The sequence below is a fragment of the Dermacentor andersoni genome, chromosome 3 (assembly GCF_023375885.2).
Source record: "Dermacentor andersoni chromosome 3, qqDerAnde1_hic_scaffold, whole genome shotgun sequence".
Taxonomy (NCBI): domain Eukaryota; kingdom Metazoa; phylum Arthropoda; class Arachnida; order Ixodida; family Ixodidae; genus Dermacentor; species Dermacentor andersoni.
Window position 1 is genome coordinate 188,039,110 of NC_092816.1, and position 21,127 is coordinate 188,060,236.

Genomic DNA, 21,127 nt, shown 5'->3' on the forward strand with positions numbered 1-21,127 from the left:
GGATAAGAAGAGAGCAGATTAGGCGAGGGAACGAACGCGAGTTAATGACATCTTAGTTGAAGTCAAGAAAAAGAAATGGGCATGGGCAGGGCATGTAATGAGGAGGGAAGATAACTGATGGTCATTAAGGGTTACGGACTGGATTCCAAGAGAAGGGAGGCGTAGCAGGGGGCGGCAGAAAGTTAGGTGGGCGGATGAGATGAAGAAGTCTGCAGGGACAACGTGGCCACAATTAGCACATGACCGGAGTAGTTGAAGAAGTATGGGAGAGGCCTTTGCCCTGCAGTCGTCGTAGCCAGGCTGATGATGATGGTGATGATGATGATGATGAGGTCAAGCATCATAAAGTCATTTGCACAGCTATTCTCGTAGCGCCTGTCATTTAGTAATCAAATAGTTAATTGTACAATTAATTAATTATTGGAGTGTGAGGTGCCAAAACCACAATACGATTATGAGGCGTGCGCAATCAGGGAGGCTGCAGAATAATTTCAACCACCTGGGATTTCCTTAAAATGCGCCTTAAGCTAAGCACGCGAGCATTTTCGCATTTCGCAGTAATCTAAATAGGGCCGCCACGGCCGGGATCCGACCGGTGACCTCGATCTCAGCAGCGCTACGCGCAGCCATTAAGCCACCACGGCGGGTAACCCTGCGCGTTGCTTTGGGACAAGAAACCCTAGCAGCGAATCAAAGTCAGTGTGGAATGTAGATAAACCGGAGGTATTCGTCAGCATGACTAGTAGTTTACCCCACTGAAACTTACTCTTTGAACGGCTAATGTGGGCATCGGCGATGCCGGCGCCTATACGCGCGCGAGGGTGGCTGGTAGCAACCTTGACTGGCCTCTCGCAAGCGTCCACTGCAACGCGCCATAACACGTAGTTGTGACGAGATGGGTGTTCCTTTTTCCTCAGTCGACCGCACGTGGCCGATTTTCTTTCGCTTTGTTTTCGTTCTGTCGGATGTCGCAAGTGGTGCTGCAATCTGTCGCTCGCCCTCCCCGCACTTTACCGCAAGGTCAACGAGCTGCCTATTGCCACTCGATGGTGGCGTCCCACTTGTACGCCGTCGGCTCTATCTAGGCACCGGGTAAGTCCGCTGCTTTCTTTTCTCGCGAACCTCCAGATGACTCTGTCTGACTGTGCCTGAAAAGGAGTTCCTTATCGTAACCTTAATTATATATATCGGGAACTCGAATTCCAGTTTCTCAGCATCCGATCACCTCAGTATATCGACTGAAATGTGCTGCTATCCAAATCGGGCGTAAACATACCAGGGACGTTTAGGAACAGCCAGCCACCAGGCAAGCTGTAAATCTTGGAACACCAGTGAACAAACCGTGATCACTGCGCATTCTGCTCCTCGGGTTGTCCCTGTCCCAAGATACGGGCACGCTTCGCACCGAAAGCCTCCGTTCGCAAGCGTTGTCCAAGAGTGCTGGTCAGCTGACTGAAGGAATCATGGAAGCCGCTGAGATAAACAGCAGTATTGATAGTTAGTGGAGCTGCCCGTCCTATTTCTTGACGAAACAAACCTTTTACTTTCTTCGTAAAGGCCACTGACATGTGGTATTGCTGACCTATATTGCACTGCCTTTCCCTTTCTTGTCTATATATAAGGTGTTTCTCTCATTTATGTGGAGCACTTTAAAAAAAGGAACTGCAATATTTAGGCTCCCTCGTTTTGGCACATAAAGGAGGCGGACATAACAAAGAAGCTTTTATCATATAATTTCGCTAATTACATAAGCGGTGATAATTAACAATTTAATAAATCAGTTCAGGGCACGTGTATTTGCAAAAATGAAGCCGAGGAATGGTGAGCTGATGTCTGCTTAGCACAATTCCTGACACCAAAATCTGCTAACGAATGCCTCGGCGTACGAGTTAAGATCATCCCTGTTCTTTTGAGGCACACTTTGGGAATTTCTTTTCGTTGTAACGCCAACGTACTTCGTAGCGCTGTTTCTGCTGCCGGCCACACGCTCCGTTCTATGCGCAAGGTCCATTCAAATGGGTCGCGAAGGCGAGGCTAAAATGCGTGCTGCGGTAACCAGTTGTGGCATAAACTTTTTGGCGTGCGATTGCAGCGCCACTACATCTGGTGGGTTTAAACACCGTTTCGTAAGAATTACACAGCCGTTACGTCACTCCCAGCCTATCTGAATAAGTACGGACAACGGCTTCACAAAAAAAGATCAGTACACGCGCTGTTTGAGTCTATACAAGGAACATAATGGATGCGAAATTGCGTTAGCTTTCGTCAGTTCCCTTTCTGTTCCGTGGCAATGCATGCTGAGATAACATCGCCGTGTTTGACACTTTGATGTTTCAATAGGTCGCCGTTGTGTAGCCATAAAGGGTGCTCGCAATTGCCCTGATATGATAGCAACTTCGTAAGATTTGATCAGTGATTTCATTTTCTGTATTTTTCGTCTAAGTTTTAGCTTAGTGTTTAGTACCAGAAAAAAAAACTGCAGGTGGCTTGCTCGTTCAGCTGCAAACGATGAAAGCGCGCTTCTTTGTAAATTAGTTCAACTGTTGCTTTTTCTTTTTTTGCACATGTGCGTTGATGCCACCGAAACGTACACGTGCTACATAGTACAACATCTGGGTGAACCCAGCGCCCTGTGCTCTGTATTCGTGCAAGACACACAAATGGCTGCCGTTAGAATGAGAAATATAAATGTCGACAGGCCCCCACGTTCCATTTGTCCTGCATTGTGCCGCGATGTTGTGGCGAGCATATTCATTTACATTCTTTCGTGCCTTACTCCTAGAGCTTATTTCGAAGTATGTGTAGTGACCGTGCAAATTGGATCCTCCGTTTGCCGTAGACATGACGCACTGTTTGTAACCTGATGTGATGTGGTGCCCCGTAATAATCAGCGTCATGAATTTATGATGTCTTGTCCATCTGCGTGCGAGATCGTGCACTGTCAAGCAGGACATTTTTTTTATATTTTTCTTATCGTACTCATGCTTTGTCATGATGTACAAGAAATGATTCAATATTTACAGGGCTCTTATAACGGTGTGATAACCATCCATAAAGGACACATTCTACGTGTCCCGGCCTGGTGCATGTCGGAAATGACAGCATTCTGGCACGCGACAGTTTTCGATAGATATGGACTGGAGTGCCTAAAGGGGGCCACTCGGCCGGACAAGCCTCGAGCAGAAAGCATTTATTTTTCCCGCCGAAAGGTTAAGTGCATAAAAGTACGCCTTTCCGGAAACAGTATCGATTGCGTTGAGCAGCTGTCTCCACCAGATACAGATATGGCGCTGAGTTACCCCACCTAATAATTCCCGTGGGACAACTACTAGCGCGCTACCCACGGCTAGGCGCACTAATGTGCCCGTTCGTTACGAAGGGTAATGGGCATTGCACCCACCCCTTACATCATCATCATCATCATCATCATCATCATCACCACCCACCATTCGAGTGCCCGTAGGTTTCTATTGAATTTTCGTTTCCATCCTACATAAGCATCGGTTCGTTTTTCAATTGTCACTGCACACAAAACAACGAAATGCCGTAGTTCTTTTCTTACCCATCAGGAGCAAAATAACACCGTGGCCTTGACGACAACCAAGAAAATGGCTGCAGCCCGCCCGAAACCGTACTACCAGGTCATCGACGGGGTACCCAGGTGCCCTTTCATGACCCCAGAGTCCCTCAGGCAGGGCCTCGACTTCGTTGCTCGCAAGGGTGACCTGCTACAGGTTTCGTACCCTAGAAGCGGCACGCACTGGGTGCAGTACATCACACAGTTGATCCTCAAGGAGGGCGAGCCAGTCGACACGTACGAGCAGTTCATGGAGGGCGCCGTGTTCATCGAGTACTTCCTGGGTGCCCCCGACTGCAAGCAGAGCACCCCGATGCGCACCCTGTGCACTCATTTGCCATTGAGCAAGGACGAGCTGAACCCAGAGGCCAAGTACATATACGTGGCTCGCAACCCGTGGGACGTCTGCGTGTCACTGTACCATCACGTATGTATAGCGCTGCAAAATTAGGGGGCTTAGAGTACCGAACCCAAACAGTGACGCTATGAGCTGGGATTCTGAATTCATGTTGACCACCCATGAATCTTTAACTTGATCTAACTGTAAGTGCACGGGTGTTTTTGCATTCGGTCTCATCGAAAGCTGCGGCCGGAAATGCTGTGTTGACATTAACCGGACGTTACTCCTACTGGCACTTTCCAAGGAGCTGAAATGCCAAAGCATACAAATAACACTAATGATCAAAACGAGTTAAAGCCAACAGGCAATGACGCCAAGTGGCACTGGCTAACATTCCGAGCGCTAGATATAGTACGCTTATATACACAAGGTAGTGGATGGAATGATGGCCCTCACCGTAACATAATTGGTAGGGCAACGCAGTCGTAATGCGGAGGTTGTGGGTTCGTATTTCAGCAGCCACAAGTTATTTTTGTGTCAACTATCGTTTTCCCTTTTCCTCCTTATTTTCTACATTTCACTTTGAACCACAGCTAATAACCCTTATGATTTCCTTGGGATCATTTCCTATTGGCTTTACATGGTCGAGATTAAAAAAAATCGAGCCCTCCTGTTTCGCTTCCCTTCTCGCTCAGTATTTGATTAACTATTTATTCACATATAGTACCGAATCACTATCGCTCGTGCACCTGCTTAGATGGTTGGAATGCGTCTCGCACGCGGCTCGCGGACAACCGTACGGCACTGACACTTGTGCCCCGGACACTTGAGCTCAGCGGGAACGCAGTAGAAGTGGTGGTGTGACGCCATCTTACAGGGGCGCTGATAGGCACACGCAGCACTCTTTCTTTCTTAATAGAAGCGGGTTATGTATATTATGTATATCTCGGAGGTTTTCGCATAGCTCGAGCGGGACGTCTTGCGATTTGCACTGTCCCTCCAGTCTCCACTGGGGGCATGTCACTGGGTGTGTGGTCACAGCTTGTTGTGACTGCAGGTTGTTGTTCCACTCGCTTTCGGTCCCATGTCGACCGTCGCTTGATTCGGTTCCAATGGCGGCGTACATGTCCTTGAGGCGTTCACACTGTTACCATAGTTGATGCACTGGTGCCGTCAGTGTCACCAAGAGACCATTTTGGTCCTCTGCCAAGGTTGCGAACAATGACTTTATCGTTCTTCTTCTAGTGTGGTTTGCGCTGCTTAGAACTAGGCACTGCTCGGAGTGTGCGATAGCCACATCTTCACCCTTCTTAGGAATAACAAGGCCGCGCCTTGCCTTGCTAGGACAACTGAGCATGGTCCATTCGGATGAGGCACTCTGCGGTACATGAGCAGCCATTAAGCGAGCCGGAGCTTGAGGTCTCTTATTTCGACATTTTTGAGGCCGTCCTTCAGTTTGAGGAGCGTTCGTTCTGCCAAGTCATCTTATGCTGGATGGAAAGGAGCGATTCGTAGACGCTTGATTAAATTTCCTTCAACAAAGTTCTGGAAGGGTTTACCAGTAATGGTGTTCCATTGTCTGTTTCAATACACCTCGGTAATCCGAACCTCGCGAAATTTCACGAAGATGTTCTACCGCTTGTTCAGAAGTGGCATTTGACACAATGAGCACTTCGAGCCACTTTCACTTTGCATCAATTACTACAGCAAGCATTTTCCACTCGAATGGTTCAGCGTAGTCCAAGTGCTGTTAGGAATGGCCGTACGGGGTGACAACGTGCCAGCTTTCAGCCCGCTGCACGTGTTCCAATCCGGCCGGACGGGGCGCACTTCGGAGAACTGCGAATGACCGGCAGCCAGGTGGCGCGCGGTCAGCTCAGGAATGTGGTACTTGGCCACGCCACCCGGGACAAAGCAGAGTTCTACGAAGCCCTCTGACGTCGGCTCCGGCCCTTTTCACCTGTGTGTATGTGCGGCACGTGTATGTGAGCCCTCATCCTCCTCCAAGTCGACAGCCCTCATCCTCCAAAAAGGCGGGTCATCTTGAATGACGTCGAACTATGACGTCGAGCAGAGAGCTTATAAGCAGCGATTGTCGGCTGCTAGGGTGTGCTCGTTGTGTGCTCGTTGTCGTTGCTAGAAATGTACTAGTGAGCTGCGTGCTCGTTGTCATGCTCGAAATGTACTAGTAAGCTGTGTGCTCGTAAGCTGTTTCCCCGCAGGGGCGTCTGCGTCAGCGGGCGTTTGGTGTGTTGCGACACCACGTACCCGAGCACACGAGGGTTGGACCCTCCCGCGTGTAGCCGTGCGCGGCTTAGCCGTGTCTGGGGAAAGGGGGATCCTGGGGGTTGAGCCGATGCTGGGTGTCTGGACCTTTAAGGCCCCCCGGCGGACGCAACACACCCCTTTGGTCTCTGCTTCACATAGACGGCCCCCCCGGACTGACCCACCCGGGGGAAATCGGTAGTTGCCTTTTCCTGTCTCTCTCTCCCTCCAGCCTTCGTCTTTCTCTCACTTTTCATCTTTCCTGTCTTCTCCTTCCTTCCGCTTACTTCCATAGTTTCCAGGCAGCAAGGGTTAACCTTGTGTGATTAACCAACCTAGGTTATTTCATATTTGGTTATAGTGATGACGTACAGCTGGCGTTTACAGGACCTGTTCTTACAGTCTCTGTAGCGTCCCCTTGTAGGACTCCATGGTGGGTGGCTGGCGTTATTGCCGAAAATTCAATTCCTTTATGGCAACATCCTTCCCTCCACTTCCTGATCGCCCTCAGAAAAGAGGGCGCACCGATGATTTATTCCAGTTTTTTGGTCGACAAAAAGAATCCTTCCCTCGTTTTCACGTGATCCACTCTGAAAAACCAGCTAAACAAGTGCGAACAATCTCCCCGTTCCTTGTATCTAAGTCTCTTACCGAAGTTTTTGGTCCAGGATATAAGGTGTCGAGGATGGCTAGCGGAGACCTCCTCCTGGAGCTCCGCGATCAGAAGCAATTTGAAAAACTGCCTCAGCTAGTATCATTTGGGGAGACCCAAGTAGTAGTAACCCCGCACCGCACGATGAATACTTCCCGCAGCGTTATCTCGGACGATGATTTGCTGGAGCTCTCTGAGGCTGAGCTCTTGGAGGGCTTCAGCGAACAGAATGTCATAAATGTCAAAAGGATCAAGATAAGGCGAGACGGTAAAGAAATTCCGACCAAACACCTAATACTCACCTTCAATTCAAGTGTCCTGCCCGAGTCAATCGAGGCCGGGTACATCAAGCTTCGGGTACGCCCGTATGTGCCAAATCCCTTGAGATGTTTCAAATGCCAACGTTTTGGCCACAGCTCGCAGAGCTGCCGAGGCCGCCAAACATGCGCCAAATGCAGTGCCCTTGAACACGCCACTGAAGCTTGTGCAAACACTCTCCACTGTGTAAACTGTGATGGGGAGCACGCCGCGTACTCGCGGTCGTGCCCATCGTGGAAAAAGGAAAAGGAAATTGTGACTATAAAAGTAAAAGAGAATATATCGTTCAAAGAGCCACGAAGGCGGGTAGCATACCTGCCAAAGAAAACCTTTGCCGATGTGGCGCGTCAGGGGGCAGCGTCACAACGGCCTCCGGCGGCTGTCCGACCCACAGTCAGTGAGTCGGCAGTCACGCCATCTGCCCCCACGGTGGTTGCAGCTAGCGCTGCTCCGCCAACCGAGCAGACGGAGTCATTGACCCCGAAGGTGGGCGCAGCCGAAGCTGCCCCAACCTCCGAGGCCCCCTCCAGCGCTGGCAACGGCCAGCGCAGCCAAATCCCTCAGGGAGCCCCATCGACCTCCGGGCTGGTGGGCGCAGGGGTCTTGCCCTCCAAGGCGGGACTCCACCTGAAAACCTCTCGCTCGCAAGAGCACGTGTCCGGAGCCTCACAAGAGGCAATGGACATTACACCTGTCCCCAAGGCGCACCAAACGCCTAAGGAGCGTCGAGAATCGCTCGAACGCTTCAAAAAGAACAAAACACCTATTACAGGGCCTCGAAAGGGCTCTGTAATCTAAGGCATCTTTCCGTTTCCGTACACACAGCACCAATTTACTCTAAATATGGATACACAAATTATTCAATGGAACGTCAGAGGTCTTCTTAGAAACCTGGATGACGTACAAGAACTCATACACAAACACAATCCAAAAGTGCTGTGTTTACAGGAAACACACCTAAAATCAAAACACACAAACTTTCTCCGACAGTATATAACTTTTCGCAAAGATCGCGATGATGCTATCGCATCATCGGGAGGTGTAGCTATAGTTATCCACAAAAGCATTGCGTGTCAAGATTTACAGCTCCTAACGCCTCTTGAAGCAGTGGCAGTTCGAGCTGTCCTCCTAAACAAACTCATCACCATTAGCTCGCTTTACGTACCCCCACACTACAAGTTAAACAGACATGAATTCCAGTCATTTATAGACGAATTGCCAGAACCTTATGTTGTTCTTGGCGATCTCAATGCGCACAGCTCCCTGTGGGGTGACTGTCGTATAGATGCGCGAGGTCGTCTTGTTGAACAGTTCCTTTTTTCTTCTGGTGCGCGCCTTTTGAATAAGAAGAAACCCACTTATTACTGTCTTGCAAATAATACCTTTTCTTCAATTGATCTCAGCATAGTTTCCTCGTCTATACTGCCTGAACTGGAGTGGGAAGTTGCGAACAATCCTTACGGAAGCGACCACTTCCCCATACTATTAACAACACTTAAAGAAAACGAATATCTACCACAGGCTCCTAGGTGGCAGGTTGACACAGCCGACTGGGAGAAATTCCGAACCATAACTAGCATATCATGGGATGACATGTCCTCGTTACAAATTGATGCTGCTGTGGATTACCTTACAGCTTTTATTATAGATGCCGCATCTAAATGCATACGTGAAGTAAGTGGCTCGGCATGCAAACGGCATGTCCCGTGGTGGAACGATGAATGTAGAGTCGCACGTAGGAATCAAAACAAAGCGTGGGGGTTGCTACGCGCTTCGCCCACTGCAGAGAATCTTGTTAACTTTAAGAAAGTTAAGTCTCAAGGCAGGAGAACCCGCCGACAGGCCAGAAGAGAGAGCTGGCAAAAGTTTTTATCGAACATCAACTCGTTTACAGATGAGGCGAAAGTCTGGAACCGCGTAAATAGAATTAGAGGGAGACAAACATATTCACTCCCTCTGGTAAACACACAGGGTGATACGCTGCAACATCAGGCAGACTCACTTGGGGAGCACTTTGAGAGTGTGTCAAGTTCAAAACATTATTCGAAATCCTTCCTGAAATATAAGCAAATAGAAGAATGTAAGCCACTCAAAAGAAAATGTCCACAGAGTGAGTCCTACAACTGCCCATTCAGTATTGCTGAGTTGAAAGCTGCCTTGAGCTCATGCAAGAGCTCTGCACCCGGATCTCACAGAATCATGTATGAAATGCTCAAAAACTTACCCGATGACACGCAAGTTACACTACTCACACTTTTCAACACCATCTGGGATGCAGGGTACCTTCCAACCGCATGGAAGGAAGCTATTGTGGTCCCTGTTTTGAAACAAGGCAAAGACCCTTCCTCAGTGGCAAGTTACCGCCCGATAGCCCTCACAAGTTGCCTTTGTAAGGTATTTGAAAAAATGATTAATCGGCGACTGATCCATTTCCTTGAAATGAGCAAAATGCTTGATCCTTATCAATGCGGCTTTCGAGAAGGGCGGTCCACGACCGATCATCTCGTACGTGTTGAAGCAAATATTCGGGAGGCATTCATACATAAACAGTTCTTCCTATCGATATTTCTCGATATGGAAAAGGCGTATGACACAACGTGGCGTTACGGAATCTTAAGAGACCTGTCAGAAATGGGCATCCACGGTAATATGCTTAACATAATGGAAAGCTATCTGTCAAATCGTACGTTCCGGGTAAAAGTAGGCAATGCACTTTCACGTCCTTTTACGCAAGAAACGGGTGTACCCCAAGGAGGTGTGCTCAGCTGCACGCTCTTCATCGTGAAGATGAACACGCTTCGCGCTTCATTACCTCAGGCCATCTTTTACTCTGTCTACGTGGACGACATGCAGATAGCTTTCAAATCCTGTAACCTCGCAGTGTGCGAGAGACAGGTACAGCATGGCCTGAACAAAGTCTCAATGTGGGCAGACAGGAATGGATTTAAGATCAATCCTAACAAAAGCACTTGCGTTCTTTTTACAAGAAAAAGAGGAATGATCCCAGACCCTTGCTTAGAACTGGGTGGACAACAAATACCTGTAAACAAAGAACACAAATTTCTAGGTGTCATACTTGACTACAGACTCACTTTCGTACCCCACATTAAACATCTTAAAGAAAAATGTCTAAAAACGATGAACATAATGAAACTCCTATCCCAGAGTACATGGGGTAGTGACAGGATGTCTTTATTGAAACTCTATAAAAGCCTCATTCGTTCACGCCTAGACTATGGTGCCGTGATTTATCACTCTGCCGCCCCGAGTGCGCTAAAAATGCTAGACCCTATTCACCATCTAGGTATCCGTTTAGCCACGGGCGCTTTCAGGACAAGTCCTGTTGAGAGTTTATACGCCGAATCGAACGAGTGGTCACTTCATCTCCAGAGAACATACATCAGCCAAACATATTTTCTGAAAGTTCACTCTAATCCTCAGCATCCGTGTTATACTACCGTTAATGATTTGACATATGCTACACTGTTTCGTAATCGTCCTTCCGTAAGACAGCCTTTCTCGCTGCGTGTGAGGGAGCTTAGTCATGAAATGCATGTTCCACTTCTCGAACTTCGCCTAATGCATCCAGCCAAGCTGCTACCTCCTTGGGAGTGGCAGTTGATACAATGCGATACATCTTTCATGGAAGTTACAAAAAACGCTCCAGAGATTGCAATCCAAATGCATTTCCGGGAACTCCAGCACAAATACTCCTGTGCGGAGTTCTACACAGACGCATCGAAGTCACACGACGGGGTGTCCTATGCAGCCGTCGGTCCATCTTTCTCGGAATCCGATTTACTGCATCCGGAAACTAGTATCTTCACGGCTGAGGCCTACGCAATATTATCGACCGTGAAGCATATAAGGAAATCAAAACTCAAAAAATCAGTTATATATACGGACTCCCTTAGTGTTGTGAAGTCTTTGATGTCATTTTGTAAGCACAAAAATCCAGTAATCAATGAACTATATTCCGTCTTATGTAAAGCGTATATAGTAACCAGCATGTCATCATATGCTGGGTGCCGGGTCATAGGGGCATCGAAGGTAACGTTCTAGTGGACCAGATGGCCACATCAATTTCATTACATGCAGTTAGTCCTACTGCTTCGGTCCCTGTCAAAGACCTGAAGCCTTTCTTAAGAAGGAAACTACGAAACCACTGGCAACGCATGTGGGACGAAGAAATAAATAATAAACTGCATGTAATAAAGCCACAATTAGGTTTCTGGCCTCCTGTAACAAAATCCCGCAGGACAGATGTCCTATTCTGCCGTCTAAGAATAGGACACACTTTTGGCACACATAACTTTTTACTCACGGGAAACGAGCCTCCAAACTGTGGTAGATGCGGGGAGAGGCTGACCGTCCTCCACGTCCTACTGGAGTGTCGGGAAGCCGAATCAGAAAGAAAGAAACATTTTCTCTTAGCATACCGGCACCACATCCCCCTTCATCCCGTCATGTTACTTGGTCCAGAACCACTCTTTGACACCAACGCCGTCCTAGGTTTTTTGAAAGATGTTGTATTGCATGTTATTAGCCCCACACGTTCGTAGCGCCTCCTCTCTATAGAGGATAGCGCTGTGATAGTTCTTTTGTATAGCACGTGCCTCTAGGCTCTTGTGTTTCAAGGGCTCTGGTGAGGCAACAGTGCTCCAGGTATTTTTTATTATCTCATATATTTTCTATTCTGTGTCATTCTTTTACGATGGATTTTATTGTTCATAGTATTCGTCATTAGTCATCGCCATAATTTTATATCACGTAGATTTTATGCACTTTACAGCAACTATTTTTAGGCCACTTTACAGCCAAGTCACATCTCCATAATACATCGTCAACATCACCACTTGTCATGGCGCTCTTTGGCCACACCTGGCCCTTGCGCCATTAAACACCACATATCATCATCATCATCATCGTAAGCTGTTTGCTGTATGCGTCGTCTTGAGGGCTCCATTTGGGAGTCACGCTAGACTGTCGATGTATGTCTTGTTTTAAATGTAAATCCTGTAAATAAATCCTGTTCACCGAGTTCCTCTCTACGACCTTCAACTCCTTCAAATGGTGGCAGCGGTGAGGTCGTCCGACGACTCCTACATCTGGTTGACAGCGGTAGGATCGTCCGACGAATCTAATAGTGCGAACGCTCCCAGCATCCCGGCGGTTCTGGCCGGGACACTGGCTCTGCTTTAGGTGGCAGTGGAGAACGCTGAAGACGTTGTGGACCCTGTCGAGAGCAGTACTATATGAAGGCATCTATGCCAGGCCACCAGACAAGAAATTTTGCCATGCCTTGCATGATGACCACATCCTGTTGAGCTTCATGGAGCAGCTTAAGGATACAATGGCAGGCACGGGGTGGCACAATCACGCAGTTTCCTTAGTATAGAAAATTCCGATGCATACTCTGTTCATCACGCATGTTACAGAACGTTTGTAGCGACTTGTCTGGCATGCTTTGTGGCAAACCGTCATTTACCCATTGTAGAACCTGACTTAGGCTCTGGTCACTGTTCGGGAGGCCTTGCAGTTGCTTCAAAAATATTGTCGAGGTTGTAGGATAATTTTAACAGCTGTGGTGGTTCTGTTAGATTTTGGTACAACGTCTTCAGCGGTAGCCTGCTCATGGCATCCGCATTCCCTTTGAGGCCTCCCGGATGGTATTCAATGCTGTAGTTGTAAGCTGCAAGGGTAGAAGCCCAGCGTTGAATTATTGATGCAGTCATGGCTGGAGTTGCCTTGTCTGCTCTAAAGAAACCCACTCATGGTTTGTGATCAGTCAATAACGCAAAACGGCGGCACAGAAGATACCCTCTTAAGCGTGTGACACCAAATATTATGGCGAGAGCTTCTCTTTCCAGTTGTGAACAGTTCTGCTGGCATGAGGATGCGAGATGCAAATGCCAATGGTGACTCCACCTAATCTTGCCGATACGACAGTACTGCACTTACACCGTAGCGTAAGTGCAGCTCCTTTGATGGATCGTAGTGGCCTAGAATATTTGCTTCTATAATGGCTTGATTGCTCTTGGTAAAGGCGTCTCGTTCTCCCTCTATCCATATCCAATGGGTGTTCTTCTGTAACAGTGCGTACAAAGGAACTAGTTGCATCGACATAATGGGTAGGAACTTTCCATAGTACGAAAGGAGCCCAATATAGGATCTTAGTTCCCCTAAATCTTTGGGGTTCTGGTGCTTCGATGGTGGCTTGTTCTTTGCAGGCGAAGTCCAGCTGCATTGATCTCATGACCTATGTACACAAGTGATGGTTTTAAAAATTCGAAAATCTCCTGTCTCAGCTTCATACCTGATTCTTTATTCCTTTGCAGGACTTTTGGGAGATTCTGCAGATGTTCTGCATCAGTATTGCCAGTCACGAGGACATCAGCTAGGTAGACGGAGGTACCCGGTATACCTTGCAGAGTTTGTTCTTTTCCTCTTTAGAAGAGTGCTGGAGCTGATGGCACACCGAAGGCTAAGCGTTTGTATGTGAAGAGACTTTTCTGTGTATTAATGACCAGGAGTTTGCTTGTCTCCTCATCCACAGACACATTGTAGGCTTCCTTGAAGTCTAGCTTCCTGAAATTGATTACACCTTGCAAGGATGCGAAAATGGGTTCAATCTTTGGAATTGGCTGCTGCGTTGGAATCCCTGCAGGATTCACTGCCAACTGGTAGTCTCCGCAAATCCTGACGCCCTTTCCATCTGCTTTAAGTGCTGGTGCTATGGGAGACGCCCTTACTGGGTGATCAACCGAAGAGTTGATTCCTTTGTCTTCCACTCTTTTAAGTTCATGCTGCACTTTCTCTCGCAGTGCATAAGGTGCAGAGCGGGCTCGGTAGTACTGCGGTTGAGCGTCGTTTCGAAGCTCTACCTAACTGAAGGTCCCTTCAATACTCCACAACCTGGCTTAAACATGTCTACAAACTCTCGCAACATGTTTTTCTCCCCGAGCTCTGTTGCACTTTTTTACCAGCTGTGTCATGTTCACCTGCCCTGATAGAAGGTAGAATGTTGACAACCAGTCCTGGCCACACAACTTTGGGATCTTGCAAACAATCACCAAAAATGTCCATTGACTCGTAGTCTCGCCTGGCGTACGTCTACACGTAGGGGACCCAGCTCAGAAATGGTCCCACGGATGCATCTTAATTGACGTCTGTGGCCATTAGCTGGGTTAGCGAATGCTGTTTGAGTTTGCATGTGTCTTCCGAGATGATGACTACCTATGACCCAGAGTCCAACTCCATCTTAAATGAGGCTCCATTCACCTTGGAAGTTACTGTGATGGCGTTTACAGATGAATTTGTTTCCAGTGAATCAAGAAAGTAATCTGTTGGATTGTTTGCCACCTAATTCGAGACAATTCATTTGACTTTACTGATTTCTTGCCTTGTCAGTGTTGGAAAGCCAGCAGCTCGCCAGATGTCCCACCTTGCCATACTTGTAGCAATTGGTGTTGATGTGTTTTAAATCTGGTGGTTTGTAGTCATGTCCCCTACAGCGAATGCATGGTCGTAATTGTCCTTGGGCTCCTGACTTGTATTTTCCTTTTGTCTTTATTTCTGGATTTTTCTTTCCACTTAATACAGAACGACGCTTTTTATGGTGGTACTTGACGTAATTGGTGGCGCCTTCTTGCGTTTGAGAAGTGCTAGATTCCGCAAGGCTTTTCTGGAGTTCCCTTCTGTTTCTCTCCACTGCTTCCGCTGTTCTCGCGATGTCAATTGCCTTTACCAAGGTAAAGTTCTTTTCCACCAAAAGCCTCTGCTGTACGGTCTTTTCGCGTATTCCACACACAAGGCGGTCCCTCAGCATGCGGTTCAGAGCTGTGCCGAATTTGCAGTTTTCCGCCATCTGTCGAAGTTCAGCGACGAAAACCACGACGCTTTCGTTTTCATGGTGAATTCTCGTGTTGAATCGAAAGCTCTAAGCTATTTCTGACGTCGGCGGGCTGAAGTGGCTGTTCAAGGTCGCCGTTAGCTCCTTGTACTTCTTTTCTTTCGACTTCGCCGGTGCCAAGAAGCTGCGGAAGGTGGCGCATGTACTGGATGTGACACTCGACAAAATATAGCCACTTCTTTCTTTTTCATCTTCTTCGATGCCGTGTGCACTAATGAACTCATCCACCTGGTCTTTGTACGATAGCCAGGACTGTTTGTGGCTGTATTCCTCCCCCCTTGCCGAATGTCGCCATATCTGCACGTTTGCGTGGGAATGCCGCGTAGTTTCCTTATTGTTCTGTGGGAACAGAATCACTTGCCTGCTTGCATCTGGGGTTGATGTCTTCACGAAACTCGTTCTGTGTCCACGGTCCACAGCCTCGTCGCCAGTTGTACATTCTGTACTGGGATACACATATTTATTCACGTATATAGGTACACAATCACGATCGGCAATGCGCCGGCTTCCATGGTCGGAATGCGTCTCTCACGCGGCGTGCGGACACCCGAGCAGCGCGGATACTTGAGCCCCGCACACGTGAGCTCAGCGGAAGCGCAATCGCGCTGGAGGTAGGACGCCATCTTACAGGAGCACCGTCAAACATACGCAGCAGTTTTGGAGCAGTTATTTATTTGGGCAAAGGTAAGAGCCCACCGCTCGGAACTCTCAGCAGCCGTCATTACTACGGCAACCCGCGCCAATATAACTATCGTCATGCAGTCCTAATCTCGTAGCCTTTTATCCCAGTTATTAATTGATCATTAAGTTTATCACATCTGGCGACGAGGATAGAATGCGTCGGATAGGTCAAATGAGTAATTGCAAGATAGGTCTCACAAGAAAAAAAAGGGAAGGAAAGGCGCAATATGAAGACTCGGGCCTCTCCTGGACGCCCACGCAAAGATAATGCGACATGTCTCAGTTGAGAAAAGTGCCTGCCTTTGAAGAACGGTCTAGCGACGATTTTGGTTCATACCTTGTACGCTTCGAGGGCTCGTTATCAGCGAACGAGTTAGGCGCCCGTAATTAAGCACAAGGACATTTTCTTGGCGAAGCTGCCACAATGAACGCACGCGCTGTTGAAGGGCCTAATAGCTCCCGCGAAGCGTAAAGAAAAAAAAACATACGAAGACCTCACCGTAGCTCTGGGCCTCTATTTCAAGCCGAATCGCATAACCATCGCCCAGCGATTCGGTTTCCACCGGCACGAAAAAAAAAAAAAAAAGATGAACAATAGGTGTGTCCATACCGCGCCCAGTACGTCACTGCCAACAGATATTTTGATAACATTGTTTATCGCCTGCTGCATCTTAGCGTTGAGTAAACCACATTTTCTGCGCAAAATTTATTGTTCAGGTATAGCGTGTAGTGTTACTTTCTTTAAGCTGATGAGCATCTTTTTAATAAACTGCTGGGGCAACTGGTCACCACGATTTGTTCATACGCAGGAATTTAAGGCATCACAGTTACTTCACATCTTTAGCAATGCGTCAATTTTTTTTCCAGCTTTGTTACTAGTAATCTTATCTTCTTAACGTGTAGAGTACTATTTTCGTCATTTCATTATTTACGATAACCCTTATTTCACCTTGCTATTTAGAATCTTTCAGATGCGTTGCTTTCACGCCACTGGGTAAGTGCATTACGATTCGCTGGTAAGCTTGTGTTTTGGTTGAAATTATAGGCGATGGTTTGTAATTGTCTGCAGAATTCACCTTTGATCGCCGCAATGTATACGTAAATAGCAGGATATGGATATCGTTAATTTAAAATATTTTGTTTTGCTGTACACAATATTGCTGTTTGCTACCGATTATAGCGCCAAAGCGCCAATTGGCACTGTTATAAAAGTACAGTTTCTGTTGTTTATCATCGCTTTATAGGCTAAGAAAAGGGCATTGAGCTTTGTCCTTTTTTACTCTGTCCCTAGGGCACTTTGACGATTTCCAAGTGACCTTTCTTACGACACTGTCCCTATGGTCAATTCTTGGTAATTGAACATTTGCGCAGACGGAGGCGCAAGAAAAAGAAAGATGGACAAACAGTGGAGTGCTCTGCAGTTTGTCCATCTTGTTTATGGTGACCATTTTGCTGCACAAAATTTTCAGTGCTGAAGATCATTAAGTAGCCAAAACCCACATACTTATTCTGTGACTACTGATCAATATCATCGCACGTTCTCAGTCTCCTGCGGAGAATCTTTGTTTTTCTTGTTTACTTAAAAGAAGAGTGATTTTCTTGTTTACTTTCAGGTTACTTTCAGGCCTCGGTTGCTTCGTGTTCTTCTCTAAACCAGCCTATTGTCATATGACCTCGCAGTAGATGCCAAATTTCGAAGCTTGTTTTGCTTGAAAAAAAGTTTTTTGTCTGCGGTGTTCTCACAATATAAGTTGGCCGCATTTCCACTTTTCAGAAATACTTTTCACATGACAGATATGCATTTCTTTTTCTCGGCATCCGATGATATAATAAAGAGCACATGCTCCTATGGGGCAGCTTCACTGCAGTGCTTTCACGCAAAAGTGCATTTCACACATCGCTATGGAGTTTGACTGGCACAAAAAATTGGCTGTCAAACCCTGCAACTTTATCGGAAAATAAGGAAACTTGGCGCATAGTAAGAAGATAACCCGCGGGTTATATAAGTGAAGTGACTAGGCAAAATGAAGAAGCGCTTCTCCGTAGTCAATTTTTCAAACGCGATTCCCATTGAATGACGCAACCACACGGCAACCGCCGCCAATAGATGGTGCTAATGGTCCATGTCCCAAATTTTTGTGCATGAATATGATGCATTTTAGACGGGATCTTGCAGCATTAGACTAGAAGCTGTATAAGCCTGTCATGAACGTGCACAATAAGAAAAAAGAAGTGGTCACAGACAGTGACCACTTCTTTCGTTAACACGGCACTTCAGTTTTTTTGAGGTGGCAGTATGGCAGATACTGATCACTTCCTAACCCACAAATGATATCGACACTTCTGATGTATCATCACAAAGTGAACAAACGTAAACAAATTTTATTCTGTACTATATGCCAACCCTCAGCGTAATTACAATACTGTTTATTTTCTGATTTCACCTTGCATACTCGCAGGAGAACAACTTGAGCTTCTTTCGCTTCGAAGATGGCACATTCGACGATTTCCTGGAAGTTTTCTTGACAGGCGAACTCGGATACGGTTTCTACTTCGACCACGTGACCGCCGGATACGCTTTGAAGGATGAGCCGAACGTGTTCTTCGTGACGTACGAGGAACTGACGAGGGACACGCGGCGTACTGCGATTCGGTTGGCTCGTTTCATCGGCGAGCGCTTCGGCGCAATGCTGGAGGAAGAGGGCGAAGAAAGGCTGAGCCTAATCCTGCAGAGGAGCAGCGCGAGGAGCATGAAAGACATTATGATATTCAACCTGCGCGAAAGCGCCGACCCAGGAATGCAGGAACGCTTGGACAAACTCAACCCGTCATCCAAGGCGGCGCGCGAGGGCGACTCGAAGCGCCACGAAGTGCTCAGGCAGGCCAAGGTTGGAGGATGGAGAGAGTACTTCTCGCCCGAGCAGCTGCGACGCATGGAAGCCACAATTGAGGAAACGACGCGAGGATCTGACGTCATTGAACTGTGGAGTGACGTGCGACGGGAAGCGCTGAGTTTGTGTGAACAGTCTGGGTAGACTCGACGCGCTCAGCCACGCCTTCCTTCACCGAGGACAAAACCGGCTGTAACGGCAAACAAGACCGGGGACCGTTATCGGCCTCTTTAGTAGATCGTTAAAACCATGTCTCTCTCTGTGTTCACGCGATGCGGTGTCACTCATGTGGAGGCTATGCCGGCCTCAGGATCGGCTAAGAAAAAGGAGGATGTGTTTAACGTTTATCAGCCCTCATTTGCTCGAAGCACGCGCACCATCCGTTATAACCTTTCTTTCTTTCATTCCTTTGGAAGGCAGAATGGGTATGGGCATTTATAGGAGGTACGGCGCTACTTCGCTTTCCTTACCCTGCTACCAAAGGACGGCGCATGCAGTCAGTGGACTCAATCAAATTGACACACGGCGTTTATGACACATCCGTGACAGTTGAAGCAGAACACCTATTATAGCTCGTAAGAAAACAACTGTCCCTTTCGACAGCGCGTTTTATTGCTGTTAGCACGGGAGATCGGTTCGTCCTCCAGGTTGGCTTCGTGATCCTGACTTTTTTAAAAAGTAAGGGCCTGGACTCTATAAGCTTTGAGTAGACTTGCCTGTTATGTGGTTTGTGTCGTCCTCTTATCGGCATCGTAAACCATCGTGCTCCTCCTTGCTTACCTCAGGAAAACGTCACTGCCTTTTTTATCATTAAACTTTCTCTCTCTCTCTGTCAATACGAAGCAGAATGAGAGAAACGTACCAACTGCGTACAACTGTTCTTTGTCCTTCAGCACTGCAATTCACGCTAGAGGATCCAGAATAACGTTGCCGATGTAGCTGACATGTAGAAATGCGTCTGTTTCAAAGCATTCTGGATACATGCCCGAATGCGAAAATAGATTTTTCTTTAGCAAGAGCTATGCTAAAGCTGTACGGCAGGAGCGCCCGAGAACTCCTTTGAACTCCTTCGACTTTTTCTCGAGGGAGGTGCACTCTGAGTCACGCGGTCACATTTTCATTAAAAAAAGGAGGCAGCCGTATACATGTGCGCACGCCGTCTGTTCTGATGTCAGTAAGGGAGATGATTTTGCGTGTTTCTTCTATTATGACCTCTTCACGCCACAAGCTTGACCTGCATGCATTTATTCAAGATTCCGCTAAGTTGCTTTATCGTGTGTTGCATTTGTCTTTTTTCGCCATTGTTTCTACACGATAGCTGACCAAATGTGCTATAGCGTAAAGCTATTCCAAACCGCTTCTATTCAGTTTCTGCGATCAGTCTTCCCCAATTGGTCACAAATTTTTCGGGCTAGCCCCACTTCGCCTGTCGATCACGTGTCGTCGCTAAAACTTCCCATCTGATATCGCGTGTGCACATTGATATGCATAATTAGACAGAACAAAAGAAAATTACATGTTACTGATTCCCAACCTTTATTTTTTCATTAGCCCACCACTATTAGTAAAAGGTTTTCGCCTTTCTGTCACGCGATGTCACAAAATTTTGAAAACATACATAGTCAAAGTGACGTGCCGTATTGAAAATGCATTAATATGCCGAAAAAAAAATTTTTTTTTTCAAGATAGCCGGAGACTGCCCCATTCCGAAAGGAACAGAAGGCTTTTCTATAGAAGGCCTACCTATCGCTCTGGGACTGGGTACTCGGAGCTGCCGGCGAAAATGGATTTATTTGCGTATAATAAAAAAAATTACGTGACAGTAATAACGTTATCGAGCCCTTTCTGCAAGTATACGGCATGACGCTGCCAGCTCTTTATCGCTGAAGATCCGTTTTAGCGGCATTTGGATGCACGGACGGATGCTATGAGCGTCCGCTTTGAAACGAGGTGAAGGGTTCGCGTCACCAAGCTCTTGTTACTACTTTACCTGATGAACACCAATCTTTTAAAAAAAGACACGCAAAGAACGCCCAGCATCAAACTTTCTGAACCACTATTTTGGGACGTTGTTTTTATATGGCATCATTTTGTGGTTTCCCTACTTTTGTGCCACCAAGCTTCCAACGGCCGCATTTAACCTTCCGTTCTATGCCGCCGCGATTTTTCTACTAACCAACACAAGCTAAGCAACCGGGCAAATTCCAGACGTGGGTATCACCCTTCTCAACCGGTTATACTTTCGCTGCGCTAGTTCGGTACCACCGAAACCCTCGCCATTTCTGCCTGCTCCTTGCATTTTATCAGCCAATCCAGATAAGAACACCTCTGAAAGTAGCCAATGCAATTCACTTTGAAATCAAGCGCAAAAGGCCAGGTCTATAAATATGCGCAAGCATATACATATGTATTTTCGAAGACTACTCACCTAGCAGTATGCATGCACGCACACAACTAATCGAGTTCAGCAAGTTTTAAACTTGGACACAAC

General features: G+C 47.2%; 1 protein-coding gene across 1 annotated transcript; it reads left to right on the plus strand.

The window, feature by feature from the left end:
* Positions 1-966: 966 nt before the first annotated feature.
* Positions 967-19,908, plus strand: LOC126524424 (sulfotransferase 2A8-like). Its single transcript, XM_050172741.3, has 3 exons — positions 967-1,092; positions 3,570-4,004; positions 18,205-19,908. The coding sequence occupies exons 2-3, from the start codon at positions 3,609-3,611 to the stop codon at positions 18,778-18,780; spliced, it is 972 nt and encodes a 323-aa protein (XP_050028698.1). The 5' UTR covers positions 967-1,092; positions 3,570-3,608; the 3' UTR covers positions 18,781-19,908.
* Positions 19,909-21,127: the final 1,219 nt, after the last annotated feature.

Bases quoted from the DNA above. Each gene is read 5' to 3' on its own strand.
- LOC126524424 (XM_050172741.3), top strand. From the start codon at position 3,609: ATGGCTGCAGCCCGCCCGAAACCGTACTACCAGGTCATCGACGGGGTA. The intron at 4,005-18,204 runs GTATGTATAGCG...GCATACTCGCAG, and splicing joins GCGTGTCACTGTACCATCAC to GAGAACAACTTGAGCTTCTT.